The following is a 22071-nucleotide window of genomic DNA, read 5'->3' as shown; positions in this document are numbered from 1 at the left end:
GGGGCAAAACAGAAGAGACTCATAAATATGGAGAACAAACTGAGGGTTCCTGGAGGGGTTGTGGGAGGGGGGATGGGCTAAACGGGTAAGGGGCACTAAGGAATCTACTCCTGAAATCATTGTTGCACTATGTGCTAACTAATTTGGATGTAAATTTTAAAAAATAAAAAATAAAGTTTAAAAAAATTTAAAAAAACATATCACTACTTAAAATTTTATATAAATCAGGAAATAAATGTATGTACGTACGTATGTATGTACATATGTATGTATGTACGAGCATACCTCAGGGATATTGTAGGTTTGGTTCCAGACTACCACTATAAAGCAAAGCGAAGCAATTTTTTGCTTCCCACTGCATGTAAAAGTTACGTTTATGCTATACTATAATTTATTAAGTGTCTAAAAGACATTAGGTCTAAAAACAACGTACATGCCTTAATGAAAAAATACCTTATCGCTAGAAAATGCTGACCACCATCTAAGCCTTCAGTGAATCATAAATACTACTCACATATCACCATAAAAATATAATAATAATGAAAAAGTTTGAAATACTGCAAGAGCTCCAAAGTATGAGACAGAGACACAGAGTGAGCAAATGCTGTTGGGAAAATGATGCTGATGGATTCGCTTGATGCAGGGTTTCCACAAACCTCCAATTTGTACAAAATACAACATTTATGAAATGCAATAAAGTGAAGCATAATAAAACAAGGTAAGCCTCTGTGTGTGTGAGTGTGTAATTTCTAAATTTTGTTTATAGAGTTTTGGGATGCTTGAAAACTTCACATTTTGTGTAGTGATTTTCAGCAATCTTTAAAGTTTTCCTCCATTGCTTTTGTGCATCGAATTGTTAAAGCTTATTTAATAATAGAAAACACAGGGCGCCTGGGTGGCTCAGTCGGTTGAGCGTCCGACTTCGGCTCAGGTCATGATCTCACACTCCATGAGTTCGAGCCCCGCATCAGGCTCTGTGCTGACAGCTCGGAGCCTGGAGCCTGCTTCAGATTCTGTGTCTCCCTCTCTTTCTCTGCCTCTCCCCTGCTCATGCTCTGTTTCTCTCTGTCTCAAAAATAAATAAAAACATTAAAAAAATTTAATAACAGAAAACACATAGAACAATGTAACAGAATTAAGTGTCCAGAAATAAACCCATGCATATGCAGTCAACTAATACCCAACAAGGGAGCCAAGAGCCTTTGGTGGAGAAAGGACAGTCTCTTTAATAAATGTTGCTGGGAAAACTGGATATTCATAAGCTACACCATTCACAAAAATCAACTCAAAATGTTATTAAACACTTAAATGTAAAACCTGAAGCAGTAAAACTCCTTGAAGATAGGGAAAAGATAGGGAAAAGACTCTGACATTGTTCTTGGCAATGATTTTGTGGATACGACACCAAAAGTACAAGCAACAAAAGCAAAAATAAATAAGCGGAATGACATCAAATTAAAAGCTTCTGTGCAGCAAAAGAAATAGTCGATACAATGAAAAGGCAACCTATGGAATGGGAGGAAATATTGTAAACCATAGATGGTAAGGAGTTAATACCATAGATGGTAAGGAGTTAATACCATAGATGGTAAGGAGTTAACTCCTGGTGAGGAATTAATATCCAAAATATATAAGGAATACATACAACTCAATAGCAATAATAATAAGGGAAAAGATAGGGAAAAGACTCTGACATTGTTCTTGGCAATGATTTTGTGGATACGACACCAAAAGTACAAGCAACAAAAGCAAAAATAAATAAGCGGAATGACATCAAATTAAAAGCTTCTGTGCAGCAAAAGAAATAGTCGATACAATGAAAAGGCAACCTATGGAATGGGAGGAAATATTGTAAACCATAGATGGTAAGGAGTTAATACCATAGATGGTAAGGAGTTAATACCATAGATGGTAAGGAGTTAACTCCTGGTGAGGAATTAATATCCAAAATATATAAGGAATACATACAACTCAATAGCAATAATAATAACCCAATTTAAAAGTAGGCAAAGGACCTAAATAGACATTTTTCCAAAGAAGATATACAAATGGCCAGAAAGCACATAAAAAGGTACTCAACATAATTAATAATTAGTGAAATTTAAATCAAAACCACAATGTGGTATCACCCTACACCTGCCAGAATGGCTATTATCACAAAGACAAGAGATAAGTGCCGGTGAGGATATGGAAAAAAGGGATCTCTTATGCACTGTTGGTGGCAATGTAAACTGGTGCAGCCACTATAAAGGTTCTTCAAAAAATTAAAAATAGAACTACCATATGATCCAGCAATCCCACTTCTGGGTATACATCCAATGGAAATGAAATTACTATCCTGAAGAGATATCTGCAGCCCATGTTCACTGCGGCATGATTCATAATAGCCAAGGCATGGAAACAACTTAAGTGTCCATCAGTGGATGAATGGACAAAGAAAAGGTATATATATACAATTGAATATCATTCAGCCATAAAAAAAGAAGGAACTCTTGCCATTTGCAACAACATGAATGAAACTTGGGGGTATCGTGCTAAGTAAAATAAGTCAGAGAAAGACAAATACTATATGATCTCACTTACATGTGAAATCTAAAAAAAAACAAAACAAAACAAAAACAAAACTGAAGTCATAGAAACAGAGAACAGACTGGTTGTTGCTGGGGTGGGGGAAAAGGGTGAAGGCGGTTGAAGGGGACAAACTTTCAGTCATAGGACAAGTAAGTTCTGGGGATGTAACGTACAGCATGGTGACTATAGTTAACAATGCTGTATTGTGTATTTGAAAATTGCCGAGAGAGTAAATTTTAAAAGTTCTCACCACACACACACAAAATGTGACTATGTGAGGTGACAGATGTGTTAGGGAACCCTACTGTGGTGATCATTTCACAATATATACCTATATCAAGTCATTATGCTGTATACCTTAAACATACACAGGGCTATGTGTTTATTATATCTCAATAAAGCTGGAAAAAATAATACAAGATTTCAAAAACTCAAGATATTAGAAAAAATGCCATTTAAAATGCATTTCAAAGGACCCTATTTCAGGCACTAACTGTATCTGGAAACACTTTCCGGCTCATTCATTTCTTGGTCTGGGATTTTTGTTTTGCTACACATCCATTCTTGGCACGTACAGGCCATTGATTGAGGGTCCATTGTATGAACAGCAGATGCCAAGCGCTGAGGGAAATGAGGAAGGACAGAAAGTCCTATGCAAGTTGTCTTTGCATGGTGCCAACCACAATACCATCTGCCATTAGGTACATGACAGATAATAGGTTTTGTATAGTTGTCAAATTAGGCCTTTTAGGAGAACACGAACCCTTAGATCTGATAATAAGAACAGACTGTAGACAAAGGGAAACACAACGGGTTATCGTGTCTAAAAATAAAGGACAGATAGGGACAAGAATCCTTGCTCCATTCTCGGCTAAAAACATCTTTGGAGTAATCTTCCCAACTCCTAAATATAACCCCTGGGATTCTAGACATGCTGACTTCTCATGTGGCCCTTCCTATGTTCTGTAATTTGAAGCTGCCCCCAAGTGTACAGTTGGTCCAAGAACTACGACCTCTTCCTCCTTGGCCTTCTTTTTGGCATCGTCCAGCTTCTTCTTTTTACTTTCAGGCATGAGATCATCTAACCAGCTCAGCTCTCGTTTAGAGAAACAGAGATCCATGACTTTCCTGACAAAGACCAATGCCAAAACCTGAAGAAAAATAAAGACAGGGGATGAAAAGAGCTCATTTTCTTCCCGGAGTTAAAAGCAAAGTCTTATCTTCACAGCACACTAGGACATGTCAAGGAAAATCAAACTAATAATAATAATTAATAATAATAATAATAATAATAATTGCCTGTTACTGAGTGCCTTCCTTGTACCAGATACTAAATATTCACCTTCGTGTTTTATATACAATATTTTATTAAACTATCATAACAACCCTACAACTTAGAAAGAAACCAACTTAATTCCCTCCTTGAAAAGAGAAACCCTTCATCCTCAGATGGCCCTAAGAGTTGCCCTTCCCTGTCATGGGATGAGCAGGAAGGGTTGCTGGGCAGCAGTGGGCTGGAAAGCCTTTGCGGGAGCACAGCTATGGTGAGGCCAGCTGCACCCAGCCCAAGCATGCCTCACCATGGGATGAAGGGACCTTGAAGGATCACCTCAATTCCCTCTGATCCTCTGCCTATACATTTCCCTGCAAACTCCTTGCTTTATGCCTGCATCATGGATCACTAGTGTTTTTTGTCTCCGCCCTCTGGTCTGGCCTGACACTCATTTTATAAATGAGGATACTGAGGCTCAGGGAATAGAAAGTGACTTGCCTCTAATATCTGACAGCTAATTTCCTCAATTTTACAGGACAGGGTGTATCAACTGCTGTTCCACTCCCCCCCCCCCCCCATAAAAGGCCATTTTTGCCAAAGGGGAATTCATAATAACCCAGAATGACCTGCCTGGATTGACAGGTGCTCACTAGCTACATCTGGTGGCTTAGGGAAGGAATGAGGCAAATCAGGCTTACTACCTTCAATCATATTTCTCCCTCATTTCCATAACTATTTCCCCAACAAATCCAAAATTGATGGTATCCCTCCCAAGAAGTTGTCAGGAATTTGCTGTTTCTTTAACCAAATGGTCAACCCCTGAATATAACACTTAAATGCAGAAACCTATGTGTACTCTGACAAAATTGAGAAACCCATCAGGAGGTATATATGCAGAAGATTAGAGAAAAAGAATTCCCTGACCCTAGTTTCTTCACCTTTGAATATTCTCCCAGTAAGACAGAGCTCAAAAGTCCCTAAACAAATACCAAACATTAGCCTCATTGACTTTTCTCTCTAGAGGCCCACCCTTTGGGTAGTTTTCAAACAGCCCACAATTCTCAGCGTCCCCGTGACACAGGGTGAGCCAGAGAGAGGAGGCAACAGGAGAAGATGAGACAGTGTGCTGGTCAGGTGGCAAGAATTTCATCACCATCCCAGTGGCAGGAAGCAGCCTATCACCTGTTACACCATACACAGTTCAGGTTCCCTGGTCCCTTTTCCAAAGCCTCTGCTTCAGTTCGAAAGAAGGTACGGATGTCCCAGTCACTTATCAGTGATGGACCAACCTCTTCCTCTCTTCCAGGGGCTTAAAACAATGCATTTCCACCACTTTAGACACTTCTGACTGTAATAAATTCTAAACTGGAACTATAATATGCAAATTATTATAAACATGAAGAATCCTCTCCATGTCAGATTCATGAGAGAGAAGACAGAGAGAAAGAGAGAGAGGAAGGAAGGAAGGAAGGAAGGATGGAAAAAAGGAAGAAGGAAGGAAGGGAGGGAGGAAGGCAGGCTGACGGACTTGAAAGTAAACATGGCAACCTGCTACACACATGTATTCACACCTCAAAGTCCCCAAATAATACTGCTCCTGCAAAAGACAAACAAAAAACTCGCCATTAATAAGGGATTCATATCCAGAATATACAGAGAACTCCTAAAACTCAACAACAACAAAAAATCTGATTTAAAAATGGGCAAAAGGGGACGCCTGGGTAGCTCAGTTGGTTGAGAGTCTGACTTCAGCTCGGGTCATGATCTTGGTGGTTCACGAATTCACGCCCCGCATCGGGCTCTGTGCTGACAGCTCAGAGCCTGGAGCCTGCTTCAGATTCTGTGTCTCCCTCTCTCTCTGTCCCTCCCCTGCTCATGCACTGTCTCTCTGACTGTCTCTCTCTCTCTCTCAAAAATAAATAAAAACATTAAAAACATTAAAAAATAAAAATTAAAAATGGGCAAAGGACTTGAAAAGATAGTTCTCCAAAGAAAATATACAAATAATCAATAAGCACATGAAAAGATGCTCAGCCCCACTAGGAAATGCAAATCAAAACCACAATGAGATAGCACTTCACACCGGTGAGGATGGCTGTTATCAAACAACAACAACGACAACAACAACCGAATGAACAAACAAACCAAACAAAAACCCCTCAAACAGAAAACAAACATTGGCAAATTGGAACCCTGTGTACTGCTGGCAGGAATATAAAATGATGCGACTGTTCCTCAAACAAGTAAAAATGGAATTACCATATGATCCAGCAGTCCACTTTTAGGTATATACCTCAAAGAACTGAAAGTGGGAACACAGATATTTGTACAATTCATGTTTACAGGAGCATTATTCCCGATTGCCAAAAATCGGGAGCAATCCAAGAGTCTATCAATGAACAAACAGATAAACAAAATGTGGCATATACATATATACGTATATATACATAGATACACACATACACATATGTATATACGTATATACATATATATATATATATATATATATATATATATATACACATATATATACATAGGTACACATAGAGGAATATCAGTCAACCTTTCAAAGAGAAATCCAACGCATGTTACAACATGGATGAGCCCCCGGAGGCATTATGCTAAGTGAAATAAGCCAGCTACAAAAACACAAATACTTTATGGTTCCACCCATACGAGTTACCTAGAGTAGTCAGAGTCATAGAGACAGAAAACAAAATGGTGGTTGCTGGGGACTAGGGGAGGGGGAATGGGGAGTCATTGTTTAATAGGTACAGAGTTTCAGTTTTGCCAAATAAGAATGTTCCAAAAATGTACAGTGGCAATGGTTGCACAGCAATGTAAGTACCTAATGCCACTGAACTATACGCTTGAAAATGGTTAAGATGGTAAATTTTATGTGGTGTGGGTTTCACCACTATTTTAAAAAATAAATAATAATAATTTTTTTAAAACTCACTCACCATCATTGGGAAGACAATGGCAGCCGGAGAGGCCTTGATGACCCAGAGTAGGACAAGGCAGGTCAGCTGAATGAGGGTAAAGAGGTGCACTTTGCGCAGGGGCACGTGCCGAAGATAGATAAAATCCGGCTGGTGCTTTGCAGGCATCCCAAAGAGCTTCAGACGGTCAAAGAACTGAAAGGAAGGAACCAGCATGTATTTTCAGGAGGTTTCTCTGGGTCAGAAGCCTTGTCAGGCCCATTCTCGTCTCTTATATCACCCGCTCTGAAAGGTAGGTAATACAGTTTCCACTGGACAGAATGGAAACTGAGTCTCAGAGAGGACAGGTAATTTGGCTAAGGGTTGGTAAATGACAGAATCAAAATTTAAATCCATCTTTTTTTTTTTTAAGATTTTTTTTTTTAAGTAATCTCTACACCCAATCTGGGGCTTGAACTCACAACCCTGTGATTGAGAGTCATGTGTTTTACCTACTAAGCCAGCCAGGCACCCCTAAATCCATCCTTTCTAATTCTAGAATCAGAAAATGTCTTTCTTCTATCCCACACTGGCTCCTGAGAGATCTTTCTCAGGGAGTGCTGAATACAAAATAAGCCAGTTCCATATTTCTGCTTAGTATCAAAACCAAATCTCCTACTTGTTCTTTGAGGAGTCTGGAGCTTTTCATTGATTATTTATAGTAAGAAAATAAAATAAAACTTTATAACATTCTGGAGATAGAATATATGACCAGCATTATATTAGCAATAGGAAAACAGAGAGCTAGAGAGATTGAATAACCTGCCGAAGGTCACATTAAAACTCAGGGGGTAAGAGTGACCACTGGATATTCCATAAAAACAAAGAGGAACCAGCCACCAATAGAAGAAGAAACTAAGTTATCATAACATCTGGGGTACCCAAATGATCAGTGCCCAGTCCTGATTTTCCATGCAGAGGACTCAGAGGAATGAGTTGATGGATGGGAAAAGGCAGAGTAGGGAAGGAAGTAATGTCTGCTTACCTGGAGCAGCCCCCACTACTGCCGATCTCTTCACCAGCAGACCCCCAGTTGAGCTCCCTCTCTCACACTGTAGCCTAGCGCTAACACTAGTGTGGTCCATGTGTGGAAGCCAGTTTGGCTCTTGACAAGCCTTTCAGATCTAAGTTACTAGCATCTGACAAAGCACCTAGCAGTTAACACATGCCCAATAATTGTCTGTTGAATAATTAATGGATGACGGGTACCCTGAAATCAAGCCAGGTCATCCTATAAGTCTCTGTACCATCATCATGCCAACTTGACTGTCCAAATGACTTAGCGAATGTCCAAAGAAATATCTAAAATAGCTTAACCAGTAAGACTAGGAAATAGTTTCTCAAGAATGGATTTGTGCTTTTCTGGGAGAGCTCTCCCTCCCTGGTCAGGACAGATGAGCTCCCAGTGCAAAAACACTGCCCTGGCAGAAGCATGCCATACCTGAATTCCTTGTAGAGAAGAAACTCCCATGTAGAGGAAAACTCCATAGAGTACTGGCATTGGGATAAACTGAAGACAAAAGGGCAGAAAGACCAGAAATTAAATATGGTACCACAATGCACTCAAGACTACATAAACTTTTAAATCTCCAAGGAAACAAAGTCACAAAATCACCACGTAAACATTGCATTAGTTTCTGCTGCCTTTGCATGATTTAGAAGTAGAAGCAAAACCAGAAGCTGACAATGATAAAAATTATTTTGTTCTGAAATGAAATGATTACACATATGTGTAATCCAGCCCTAGTTAAATCCTAGGCCTCACATTTTATCCGTCAGGTTCTTTTTCCTCCATGGGGATGGGCAGACACACACACATCCCTCTTGTACGGAACCGATACCTTTCAAATTTTTTCTAATCATACAAGCAATCATCTCAGGGATTTGGTGTATTTTAACATGGACTGAAAAGTTTCCTTTTTGTTAACCAGAGACTTGAGGGTAGAAATGGGGAGGTATCAGAGGGAGAATGATTTGGGGAGAAACAGCAACATTATTATATTGCACTTGAATATATACATACGCACCTATCGTATCACACCTAGCAATCTAGGTAATCTTCAAGGCAACTCTAGGAGGTAGGGAAATGAAGCGTATGGAATTAAGGCAAGGGAAGTCTCATAGCTGAAGACTAAACTTGACTTGCTTTTATTCTGAGGCTAAAGAACATTCTCAAACATAATTCTCAGAACTAGAAAGTCCCCATTGGATTTTACGCTGTTTCAACTGTACAGTGAGTAGACATCTCAGTTTGGTGCTAACCTTGCTTGTCGGAACTATTGAATGGTTTTCTGAAAGAATCCTTCTGAGCCAGTTCTAGGAAGGCAAGGCGATGCCTACTCCCATGGCTTTGTGGTTACCTTCCTGGAGGAGCGGCAATCTTTGGGCTCCTCCAGATGGCAGGCAGACCAGAGGTGGGAGCAGGGGCTGGGCTGGGGACAGAGAGTAGAAGGGGGCAGGGGGTATGAGGAGAGGTGGCGAGATTGGGTGGAAAGTAAGGAGCCAGGAAGATGGTTCCAAATCCTTTCCCATTTCTCTCAGTTGTCACCCCTAAATAGCACTTGCAGTGCAGGCTGGGGTGGTTGAAGATTCACCAAAAAAGAAGGGGAAAGGAGGCAAGGGAGCCAAGTAAGTGCTCCAGAATGTTTGGGGTTTGGCGTTACAGCCATAGAACTTTCCTTTTCACCCCATTTTTCCCAGACACAAGCCTTCCACCCACAAAACTAAATATTTTTTTCTCATGTTTGAGGTGTCTCCCATCTTTCAAAAAATCCTCTTTTAACCCCACACCTCACACCAGCCACTGCCTAGTTTCCATTCCACTTCACAGAAAAATCTCTTGAAAGAGTTGTCTGCCCACGCTGCCTTTACTTTTCACCTCCTATTTACTCTTCACTCCCCTGTAATTCAGCCTCTGCCCTATCACTCCACTGAATCTGCTCTCGTCAAGTCATGTTAGGCCTCCTCATTGCCAAATCCAATGGCTTGGCTTAGTCTTCATCTTTCTAGACAGTTTCTAACCAATCCCTCCTTCTGGAAAAATTCCCCTCGTTTGGCTTCCCTGACACCATGGTTTCCCTTCTACCTTTCCGGCATCTCCTTCTGAGTCTGTGTTGCTGTCTCCTCCTCTACCCAACTTCTAAATATTGGAGCTCCTTAGACTCTGCTCATCTCTCTGGTCCTACTTCTGTTTTACATCTACCCTGCTCCCTGAGCGATCTGATCTACTCCCATGGCTTTCAATACCACTAACTGCTGTTGACTTCCACATTTATATTTTTAATCCAGAGCCTCCCTCTAGCTTTTTCACTCAGTTGCTTCCTGGATATCTCACCCAAAATCTGTCCATAGCCCCACCACCTCTCACAAAATCATTTCCTCCTTCAGGCAGTCTTCTCCATCTTAAATATCACTACTCTCCATCCAGATGGTCAAGTCCAAAACCTGGAAGGCATTTTGATCTTTCCCTTTTCCACACTCCATTCCACATCCAGTCAACCGGCAAGATCCTTGGATCTGCCTCCAAGATACACAGAAGACATGCCTTTTATCCAGCCCTACTACAACCTTCTTTAGCCAAGTCACCATCATCTCCCACCTATACTATAGCCTCACTAGTCTCTCTATTTTTCCCAACCCTAAAAACTTATTCTCTAGACATCGCCGGAGTGATCTTTTAAAAATACTAAATGGGGGAGGGGGGCGCCTGGGTGGCTAAGTCGGTTGGGTGTCCAACTCTTGATTTCGGCTCAGGTCATGATCTCACAGTTCATGGGACTGAGTGCCACATCGGGGTCCGCACTGACAATGTGGAACCTGCTTGGGATTCTCTTTTTCCCTCTCTCTCTCTGTCCCTCCCCGGCTCTCAGGCATGCTCAAAATAAATAATAAATGTTTTTTAAAAAGAAAAAAAAAGTAATAAATAAAAATACTAAATAGATCATGTCCCTTGCCTGCTAAAACTCTTCAAAGGTTACCTTTACCAGACTCAACAAGGCCCTGCATGATCTGCCCCCACCTAGTCTTCACTCTCATCTCATTGTGTTCCAGCCTTGAGCCACATGGCCCTGATATTTCTTTTTCTTTTTTAATTTTTTTAATGTTTTTATTTATTTTTGAGACAGAGAGAGACAGAGCATGAGCAGGGGAGGGGCAGAGAGAGAGGGAGACATAGAATCGGAAGCAGACTCTAGGCTCTGAGCTGTCACACAGAGTCCGATGTGGGGCTCGAACTCACGGACCACGAGATCATGACCTGAGCTGAAGTCGGACGCTTAACTGACTGAGCCACCCAGGCTCCCCGGCCCTGATATTTCTTAGTATACATATCACTCCTTCCCATCTCAGGGCCTGCCTAGACTGCTTCTCTCCCTTCCCCCATGCCATCTCCCACCATCCATGGCATGACCAGTTCCATCTCATCTTAAATACCATCTCTGCAGAGAGGCCTTCTCCAACCACACGGACTAAAACAGCACTCCCTTATTTCTCTATAGCACCAGAGAGCACCAAATATTTCCATTAATCATTTATCATATTCTATAATTACTATGTTTGTTTTCTTTCTTTTCTTATCCTCCCCCTCCTCTTTTTTTTTTTTTAAGATTTTATTTTTAAGTAATCTCTACACCAACATGGGGCTCGAACCCACCACCCCAAGATCAAGAGTCACACCCTCCACTGACTGAGCCGGCCAGGCGCCCCTCGTTTTTGTGTTCTTAACTAAATTCCTTTTTTTTTTTAATTTTTTTTTATGTTTATTTATTTTTGAGACAGAGAGAAACAGAGCATGAGTGGGAGCCGGGCAGAGAGAGAGGGAGACACAGAATCCGAAGCAGGCTCCAGGATCTGAGCTGTCAGCACAGAGTCCAATGTGGGGCTCGAACCCACCAACCGTGAGATCATGACCTGAGCCAAAGTTGGATGCTTAACTGAGCCACCCAGGTGCCCCTCTTAACTAACTTCCTTATCTGCTTTACTCTGCTAGAGTTAGCTCTTTCAGGACAGATATTTGTACATGTATCTGTTTCACTATCACTGTATTCCCAGAATTCCTGACACAAATCAGGCAGTCAATATCCATCTAACGAGTGAATGAATAATTACCTTTAATATGGCCGTCATGAAGACTGAGCAGCCCATCAGCACAAAGATCATAAGGCCCGTCACTCTTTGTTCTCGGATGCCCAAGAACTTGGGTTGTTCTCCAGGAGCAGAGCACTCAGATTCTAGTTTGAGGCTGTTCACATGTGTGATGGACAGGACAGTTGCCGCCACAAACCAGGGCAAGCCCATGATGGAGCAGACACCCAGCATGATGGCCACCATCAGCAGGTCCAGGTGGTAGCCACAGCCTTTCTGTGGGGAAATAGAGTCTCTGTCACCACCAATGGGCTGGCTGTAGTGGGGCACAGAACAGTGAGCTAAGAGCCTCAGGCCCAAAGCGGGAGGGAGTGTATGGGTAAGGAAGAAGGGGTCCAGATATCCCAGATGAGTCTTCCAGCCCCTCCTGGTTTGGAGGGAACAGAGAAGAAAAAGAGAAACCTTACCCTGTCATATACATGCCATATCCATTTTTCATTCAAGTGTCCCCAGATTTCACCCTGAGTCTCATGCATTCAAAGATTCATCCTTTCTTGGCAGAGTAACCAGAGGCCAAGGCACACCTTGACCATTCTAGTGGTAGACAATATAGGAGTTGGAGGTAAATGGCTCCACACAAACACCCCCAGATCCTTGCCAAATATGGATTTGCCTACTCTAAGTAAGGGAAGAACAGAGATGAAGGCATGAAGCCTCTCACCGATAAATGTGCTGGACTCAAACCTACCTCCTTGGAATCCTTGGACTCAAGGTTCAGTCTGGAAACTCCAGTAAAGGACACCAATGGGAGAATACTTGACTCTCGGAAACAGTGGCCCAAGCCCTGACCTGAACCTCAGAAAGACAAGCCTGTATAGGGACCACAAGGAACTGTGCCCACCCACCTTCCGCACAGGTTTGAGCGGAAACTAACAGAGTCCAAGCTCCTTTCACACCATTTCATCATGCTCTACTCTGGTTTCATCTCCAAACCAATCTTTGTCACTAATTGAGGAATCAGAAACCTCTGGAAACATTTTATGAGCTCCTTCTATGACTGCTTTTACCCAGGTTCTATAGTTCTTGTCTAAAGGGGCTTACCCTAAAAAAAAAAAAAAAAAAAAAAAAAGTAACCGGCTACCATTCGTCCTCGAGGTCAGAACTTTTTGTTACCTTGAGCTTGTGTTCCTTTCTGTTAATGATGACAGCTGTGATCTGCTGGTCCATGAATATTAAGATAGTACAGAGAAGAGCTGGGATAATTGCAGCTATCACAGTCCACCAGGGATTGGGGCCAATGGGACTAATAATCCACCCTCGATCATCTCTTGTTGGCTAAAGGGGAAAAAATAAAGTTTTGTTTTGTACTTTAACTATAGTCATTAGGGCAAAAGAGATTAAACTGAATCACAATATCCACATTGTTTTTACTCCTAAATGAGAATCCTAACAACAACAACAACAACAAAAGTCAAGAAAGTAACTCCTTAGTAGCAACTTCTTAGGAAATCTATGACCTTGTTCCAAATCCTCTTTGAGTCAATCCTCGATTATCAACTTCCTGTGAAACACTCATTAATACTTCACTTCCTGCCCCTACTCTCCAAACCCGCCACCACCTTTAACTTAACATTAGCCCAAGTAAAATAACAAGTCTATTGACAAAAAAGAATTTAACACAATTATAATTAAAGCAAATATAAATAATTTAGAATATCCTCCTCATTGCTCCCCTCCAGAAGCCATATAATGCATGTCTACAGCACAAATAAAGGCAAAGTAGAGCCAGTTGCATGGAATCTCATGGGCTTAGATTGCGTCGGCCCAGGGGCCTTCTCCCATCAGCAGTAAAACAGGAGCCCAGGTACTAGAGATTTGAGAGAGGAGCCCAAGACTACTGAACTTGGGGCTTGTTTAATCTAGGACCCTCTCCAATGCTCCTATAAGACCACTACTGTTCATAAATCTTATTTGGGTGTTCATGACATACCTAAACTCTCTTAGGGTACTTTTGACATCCTCAAACTCCCCCAGGTACTCTGGGGAAGAAAAGTTCCCCTTGTTTGGCAAGTAGTAATGGAAGATGAAAGGCTGGGCATACAAACTGGCTCAGAATTGAACCAAATTCAATGAACAAAGCAAAGACTGTTGCATCCAAAGTACTTGGTTCCCCATTGGTCGTGACTCTAGGATTCAAAGACTCTTCAACAATGTCACCAGATCCCAAATCATGAATGGGCTAAGTTCTGAAAGTTTATAGGATCTATGTCTCCTTCGTAACAATGTTCTATGTGACAGTTAAGTTCTTAGGCCAACACAAAAATTTACTAAACTCTGACTGACATTAACACATTAGTAATAGTACTAGCCTTCAGACTGGGTTTTCTTTTTTTTTTTTTTAATTTTTTTTTTCAACGTTTATTTATTTTTGGGACAGAGAGAGACAGAGCATGAATGGGGGAGGGGCAGAGAGAGAGGGAAACACAGAATCGGAAACAGGCTCCAGGCTCCGGGCCATCAGCCCAGAGCCTGACGCGGGGCTCGAACTCCCGGACCGCGAGATCGTGACCTGGCTGAAGTTGGACGCTTAACCGACTGCGCCACCCAGGCGCCCCAGACTGGGTTTTCATCACTGGGGGCCATGTGGTATAACAGGGAAGGAAAGAAGGAAGAAAATTTCTCCTCTGCTTCCTGAAAGCAAGGCCTGCCAACAAGCAGCATTGTCTTTGACATTCTCCCATTTTCCCTTCCCATCTCTCCCCTACCTCCCGGGGGCCTTCTTCCCAGATGTCCCAGAAATTCAGCACTTTCTGACTATCTAAGCCTACCCATCAGGGAACCTTTCCAAGGACTGCTCAAGGTTCTCAAATTACTTATTTTTACACAAAATCCATTCCTCCTGGAGGGCTGACCTCAGCTAGGTATTAGAAAGAAAGCTGATTGCCCTCATTCACACAAAGGTGAGAATGACATATTCTCAAAGGAATTATATTTTTAAGAAGGGTGTTTTTCAATCCACAAATTTCTAGCTGATGGCATTTCAGTGCATTTAACGAAATAAAATAAAAAATCTTCAGGCAATATGGAAAGAGATATTTTTAACCGGGCCTATTTCAGGGAGGGAGGGAGGGAGAAAGGGAAGACAAAGGCACAGGGTACAGGGATGTTTACAAGTCAAGGGCTGCCTTTCTTCCTGTCTTCTTTCTCTTCCCCAGCCTCTCCTGTTCTTCTCATCTTATGATTCTTCTCCAGTCACTGAGTATGCCCAGGCTTTCCCTCCCCTCTGGTCTGTGGGGCTCTATGGAACCCAGCTCAGCCTTCCCATCTTCTCTGTTACTCGGTGCCCTTACACTGAAACAGATCTGGAGTCCCCACATACAGATCATTTGTTTTAGTTCTTTTATGTATACATTTTCAGCAACATATTGTAGATTGTAGAGAGTTACATAAAGAAACGATGAAATAGGGTTGAAGAGCTGTCCCGGTTACTCTGGTAGGAAGGAGCATTAGACCGTGGGTGAAGCCCCCAGGCCGGCTCACCTTTTCACAAGGCAAGATCCTGAAGGAGAGGGGCCAACCCCAATTTAACTTCTTACCCCTTCCCAGTGCCCATACACAGCTGAAGCTCAAGGAAAGTGCTATTAACCAGACTTGCTCCAAGGACCCACATTTCCACTGTATGAGGTATGTATTTAAGTAAACATGCACATTCCACTATTGTAAATCTTAACTTTTCATTCATTAAACCACCTTAGATGTTCTGTTCTTGGAGTTTTGTGGCTGGAACTCAGCCAAGCCTTAAGAGTTTGCTCTTCTGAAAGGTAAGGCATGAGGGACAAAGTTTAGATTTCGGGGACTGCAGAACGCAGGATTAGGATATGGAAAGGCCTTTGAAATTCACTTGGGACCAGATTCTAGGAAACCACATGAGGGCACCAAGTACCCTGAAAGCTGTTTACCTTGAACACACTGGGAACTTGAAGTTTTGGTGATGGGATTCCAATCAAAAAATCAATAATCACCATTGTGAAGATAGTGAGGAAAACAGCAAAGTCACTCACCATGGAGCGTACCTGGCATGAGAAAGGATTGGAAAAGTGTTTTATTAGGCTCAATGCAGTAGAAGAGAATTTTGCAATGTAAAAGGTTTAAAAGTCCTCAGAAGAATGCTTTAATGTTATAATTGAATTAATACAACCACATGTAAACAACAGGAATATGTTAATATGCCCAAGTTAATACCCCCAAAGGGTGGATATGATGAGGGAGAATGAACCATTTGGCAAACTCTAATGTGACCACCCTGACTGGGAAGAGCTCTATTTGGAGCATTTGTGCCCAGGTCTGGGCAATAGTTCTGAGAACTTGGAATAAGATTTTCTGGGGCCAGTTAAGGTCCATTTGTACCAGCCAAGGGCCTTGGTGACAGCATCGACTCTTCTCCCTCATGCCCGACACCTCATCTACCTGCATCCAAGCCCTGTTGGCTCTACCTCCAGAACAAATCCCGGATCTGAGCACTTCTCACCACCTCCACTGTTCCTACCCAGACCAAGGTCACCATCAGCTCTTGTCTCTCTTAAGTACAGCAGACACTTGCTTCAGCCCCCCTTTAAAGCCATTGGACTGACTATACAAGTTGGACTATGTCAATCCACAAAAACCCTGAAATGGTTCCTCATTTCACTGAGATAAAAACCCAAAAGGCCTCGGCCTATGAGGCCCACACATTGAAATCATTAGAAGCCCAGCTTCTAACGCTCTCCCACTCGTTCACTCTGCTCCAGCCATACAGACCACTCCGTTGTGTATTTTCTTTTCTTTTTTTAAAAAAATTTTTTTAAATGTTTATTTATTTTTGACAGAGAGAGAGAGAGAGAGAGAGAGACAGAGACAGAGCATGAGCGGAGGAGGGGCAGAGAGAGAGGGAGACACAGAATGGGAAGCGGGCTCCAGGCTCTGAGCTGTCAGCACAGAGCCCGATGCGGGGCTCGAACTCACAAACTGTGAGATCATGACCTGAGCCGAAGTCAGACGCTCAACCGACTGAGCCACCCAGGCACCCCCCCCAACTCTATTGTTTCTTAAACATCCCACCTTAGGGTCTTTGTACTTGCTTATCCCTCTTGTCTAGAATGCTTTTTCTCCAAGTAACTTCTTGGGTAGCTCCCTCACCTCCCTATGTTCATACAAAGATCACCTTCCCTATGAGATCTTCTCTGATGATCCTACTTGCAATTGGTCACCATTCTCTACTCCAGCACCGCCTATGCTCCTTTTCTGCTTAATTTTCTCCATAGCAAAACAGATGAACATAAGGGAAGGGAAGCAAAACTAATATAAAAACAGGGAGGGGGACAAAACATAAAAGACTCTTAAATATGGAGAACAGATGGTTACTGGAGGGGTTGTGGGAGGGGGGATGGGCTATATGGGCAAGGGGCATTAAGGAATCTACTCCTGAAATCACTGTTGCACTATATGCTAACTAACTTGGATGTAAATTAAAAAAAAATTTCTCCATAGCACTCATCACCATTTTGTGCCTAGGAGGACGTTATAGTTTCGTTCAGCTTTTATAAAATACAATGCCTCTAAAACGCCCAGTGTCTGCCTTAATCTGAACTTCCAACAGAGGCAGAGCAAAATATATCTTATCCAAAATATATCTTAACCTGACTTTGTTTTCCTTTGAAACCTGAGGTTTGCAGCTTCCTGGCCCTGGTTTTGTCAGTTCTCTTCTGAATGTTACACAATTCTCTGAACCTGTACCTGCCCCCACCATCATGAGCCATCTTGGGTCCATCTGACCATCCTGGGGCCCAGTGGCCCTTCCCTCCTCTGAACTCCTATGACCCCTTGCATCCCAGGTTGGCGCCCAACCCTTTACACTGTATCAAATGGACCTGTACATTTCGTATATTTCTCCTTCCTATATGATGGCAGAGACCATGTTTTAAACTTCTATATCCCTGACAGCACTTAACCCAGGCCTCAGCTAGTAGCTAGTAGAGAACTGCCCTTATTAACTATTTGTCCACATCAGAAACAATGACCCAGAACTAATTCAATATGTTTCCCTTAACTACAATGTAGCATCGGGGAAGTCTAAGAATGTGTTTTTCCTGCATGAGTGTACCATAGACAGCTAATCAACTGAGCTCCCCAGCCATTCGGACTTCCTGCCCTGCAAATGTACCTGACCGAACCCTCACTTCCAGAAAACCCACCATTTCTCATGCTTTGAACTCCTTTTCAAAGCAAAAGTGGCCCCTTTTCGCCGCTCTACACCCAGCCTCTGATTCCGCTCTACTAGAACTGGTCATGATCAAACAGCACCATTTGTATCAGATTACTGAGGCTTCAAAGAGTCAAGCAAACCAAGTCAGGAGTATTCTGGCTGCTGCAGTCAATGTCCCTGGTGATTTCACAAACTGCCACAAGAGACATCCCTGGGAAGAGACTTTGGGGTCCCCTACGTATCCAAAGTGATCATCCCGCTTTACTATATTTAGCAGCCAGCTCCAGCTATTGCATACTCCATCTCCCAGCATCCTGGAAAGGACACTTCACAGCACTCTGGAAATTGAGGGTTAAGAGCTTTTGCAGAACCCCCTTAAACTCCCCTGACACTTTTTTCTTTTTTTAAAGCAATCTCTACCCACCAATGTGGGGCTTGAACTTACGAGCCCAAGATCAAGAGTTGTGTGCTCTACTGAATGAGCCAGCAAGGCACCCATCGCCCGGCACTTTTAATCGAAAAAATCCTGAGTATTAACCCCTCAGCCCGCACCACACATTTACGAAAGGCTGCCAGACACTAGAAGAGAATGCCACAGTGGGGCTTGCCGGGACATCTGGAACTTGCCACCTGCCACTCTACTCAGCAAGCAGCATGGAAGCTGAGAATAGACTCTGTTATATTAGAATTCTAACGCGGAAGAAATGTATGAGGGTGCTACCTACTCTGGTTGGGAAATAGCGACTTGTCTTAAATGTCTTTAAGGTGCTCGAGAGGATGAAGGTGGTGAAGAAGAGAATGCAGGACCAAAAGAGCACATCAGGAGTATAGGGTCCATGATGGCCGCACGCAGATCCCGTGAACTCTCCGTGCATCTCCTGGCACTCCTGCGGGAACAAGCATTCTGGGTGATGAAAGGCAGGCACGAGGGAATAAATAGCTCTGGCCTTCTGAGCCCACCCCTCCCTGTCGTCCCTCGGTTGCTGGGGAGCGCAGGCTGCCGGCAGTGTCCATTGACCCGTGTGCTTGTGGCGCTCTGGCTTGCACAGGCCCCTTCTGAGTATGGTGACTACTTAGAGTCCTTAGACGCTTTGGAAAATGAAACCAGGATGGTCCCAAGCAAGCATGAAGCTCTGGGAGGGCTCTGGCAATTCGTACTGTTTATCTTACAGAGGACTTCCAAATCGGAATGTTCTGCCAGCCTCAGAAACCTGGGTGTGCCCCCGCCCTGCCCGGTTTCATCCCCACATATCCCTAGTGCAGGGACCCTGGGTAGGGTGTACGTGGGAGGGAAGAGAAAGGCAATCTTCTTTTCCCTTTATGTACAAGAGAACTTTTGCTGGGGAAAAGGGTCAGCAAGAATAGTTTAAATAAACAAACAAACAAACAAACAACATTTATTTTTGAAAACGCCAGACCATGCTGAAGGGCTACCGCACTTAAACTTGGCAGTCACAGTGCTACAATACAACTCCCAGACTTACGCTAACAGTCAGGTTGGCCCAGTGGACTTCTGTTGTCACGATATTGTGGTCCTTCCAGTACTGCAGGGTATGGTTGTTTGGATTTTCTGGGAGAGTACACCTGCAGCTGAGGGAACAAGAAAAAAGGATTCCTGAGGAAAGCAGCCAAGTATTTGATTAAATAGTTTTAGCCATGACTGGACTAAAGCCCCTGTCAGAGCCTGCCTCGTTTCTCCTTTGCCCATCTCAGGTCCCTGAGATTGGTCCTGTTGCTTGAGGCCCATGGGTAAGCCCAACCACATCCTTATTTTTCAGTCAGCCATTATAAACACAGACACAAATCGGCACATGGGCCTTAAATTAAATTGTGCCGACCACCAAGCTTGGCACAGAATGGTTCTTGGTGGTCTCCTTGCTTAGTTTCTTTTGCTTAGGCCCTTCCCGTGAAATTCAATCTATAAAGCAAGGAGGACCTGCTACCCCATTTGGCTCTCAACAGTCTTCTCCGAGCCTGGATATCTCCTGCTCTCTATACCCTGCCACATTCTCAATATGCTCTCAATATCAGAGGCTCCTGGAATTGTGATGCAAGCTTGTCCCGACACTGCATTATTCCTGGTAATATCCCACCACCATGGTCTCCTCTTGTACCTAACCAGACCAGATCAGACTTGTCCCTCTGGCCAACATGCGGCCTCCCAGTCCCACAATGAACATAGCCATTCCCACTAACTTTGCATCCTCTGTGGATTTAATGAGCATACCTTCTAAGGATATAGTACAACAGAATTAAAATACAAAAAGATCTCAGTAGATTGTAATAGGAGGAAATCAACAAAATAAGACGTAATAGGGAAAGCCATAAAGTCCTACATTTAGGTCTACAAAATCAATCCCAAACTTGGAAGCACCGAAGATGTCCTTCAGTAGGTGAATGGATGCACTATATCTATAACTACACAATGGACTATTATTCAGCACTAAAAAGAACGAACTATCAAGCCATTAAAAGGCATTAAAGACCTTTAAGGCAATAACACTAAGTACACAAAGCCAATCAGAAAAGCCTACATACTGCAGGATTACAACTATATGACATTGCCGAAAAGGCAAAATGATGACGACAGTAAAAAGATCAAGGCTTGCCAGGGTTTGGAGTGGTACCGAGGGATGGGTAGGCAGAGCACCAAATATTTTTTTTTTGAGAGAGAGAGACAGAGAGAGAGAGAGACAGAGAGAAAGCATGAGCAGGGGAGGTGCAGAGAGAGAGGGAGAGAGCAAGAATCCTAAGCAGGCTCCACACTCTCAGTGCGGAGCCCAGTGCGGGGCTCCATTTCATGAACTGTGAGACCATGACCTGAGCTGAAACCAAGAGTAGGAGGCTTAACCGAATGAGCCCCCTCCCAGGTGCCCTCAGAGCACAGATCTTTAAGGCAGTGAACTATTCTGTATGATACTATAATAGTGGATATATTATTTATAGATCAATCAAAACTCATAGAATGTACAACACCAAGAGTGAACCCTAATGTAAACTATAGGCTTTGGGTGATAATGATGTCTCCATGTAAATTCATTGTTTGCAACAAACTTAGCACTCTGGTGCACGGGATGCTGATAGTGGGGGAGACTGCACATGTGTGGGAGCAAGGGGTGGATGGAAACTCTCTGTATCCTCTGCTCAACTTTGCTGTGAACCTAAAACTGCTCTTAAAAAATCAGTTCCACATACTTGGAAGGTATTATGCTGAGTGAAATAAGTCAGTCAGAGAAGGACAGATATCATATATCTTCACTCATATGTGGATCTTGAGAAACCTAACAGAAGACCATGGGGGAAGGGAAGAGAAAAAAAAAAATAGTTACAAACAGAGAGGGAGGGAGGCAAACCACAAGAGACTCTTAAATACAGAGAACCAAGGGTGGATGAGGGGTGGGGGAGATGGGAAGATGGGTGATGGGCATTGAGGAGGGCACTTGTTGGGATGAGCACCGGGTGTTGTATGGAAGCCAATTTGACAATAAAATATATTTTTTTAAAAAATCAGTTCCACATACTAACATAAAATGATTTAAAGAGCTGGGGAGTTCTAGCTTCACAGCTCCAACGGTAGAATGCAACTAAGAAAAATCCCACCTTGAGCTGTATTAACACAGAATTACAGTGTCCAGATCCAAAGTCTACTCAGTCCAAGGCTGGTCACTTTTGTCAATCTTCCCCCACTAGGTCTCATGAGGGCAGATCCTTTGTCTGCCATGTTCACTGCTGTCTCCAGGGCCTAAAACCATGCCCGGCATATAGTAAGTGTTCAACAAATGTTTGTTAAACAAATAAATGAATGATTGAGAAAAAGGTCGAAGAATGAACCTTACTCCAATGCCAATCAGCAATCCACTAGGCTTCAAAGATTATACTCCCCTAATGGTTGTTATTTTGTAATAAAATAATTTCAAATTCTA

General features: G+C 42.8%; 1 protein-coding gene across 7 annotated transcripts in view; it reads right to left on the bottom strand.

Annotated features, from left to right (window-relative positions):
- SLC4A8 (solute carrier family 4 member 8) overlaps positions 1-22071 on the bottom strand; it is an 81560-nt gene that overhangs the window by 11625 nt on the left and 47864 nt on the right. For 4 of the 7 annotated variants that reach the window (XM_043563951.1, XM_043563949.1, XM_043563950.1 and 1 more), the window contains exons 15-22: positions 19633-19738; positions 18874-19035; positions 15867-15980; positions 13081-13242; positions 11932-12183; positions 8267-8335; positions 6808-6981; positions 3585-3722 (exon numbers count right to left, since the gene is read on the bottom strand). In XM_043563951.1, the coding sequence (XP_043419886.1) occupies positions 3585-3722; positions 6808-6981; positions 8267-8335; positions 11932-12183; positions 13081-13242; positions 15867-15980; positions 18874-19035; positions 19633-19738 (1177 nt within the window). Of the gene's footprint in view, positions 1-2129; positions 2137-3581; positions 3723-6807; positions 6982-8266; positions 8336-11931; positions 12184-13080; positions 13243-15866; positions 15981-18873; positions 19036-19632; positions 19739-22071 lie in introns of all 7 variants that reach the window. The other 3 variants (XM_043563953.1, XM_043563954.1, XM_043563956.1) reach the window with 2 other exon arrangements.

The sequence above is a fragment of the Prionailurus bengalensis genome, chromosome B4, assembly GCF_016509475.1.
Source record: "Prionailurus bengalensis isolate Pbe53 chromosome B4, Fcat_Pben_1.1_paternal_pri, whole genome shotgun sequence".
In the NCBI taxonomy this organism is placed as follows: Eukaryota; Metazoa; Chordata; class Mammalia; order Carnivora; family Felidae; genus Prionailurus; species Prionailurus bengalensis.
The sequence above is the reverse complement of the archived record's forward strand: the minus strand, read 5'-3'. Positions and strand labels throughout refer to the sequence as shown.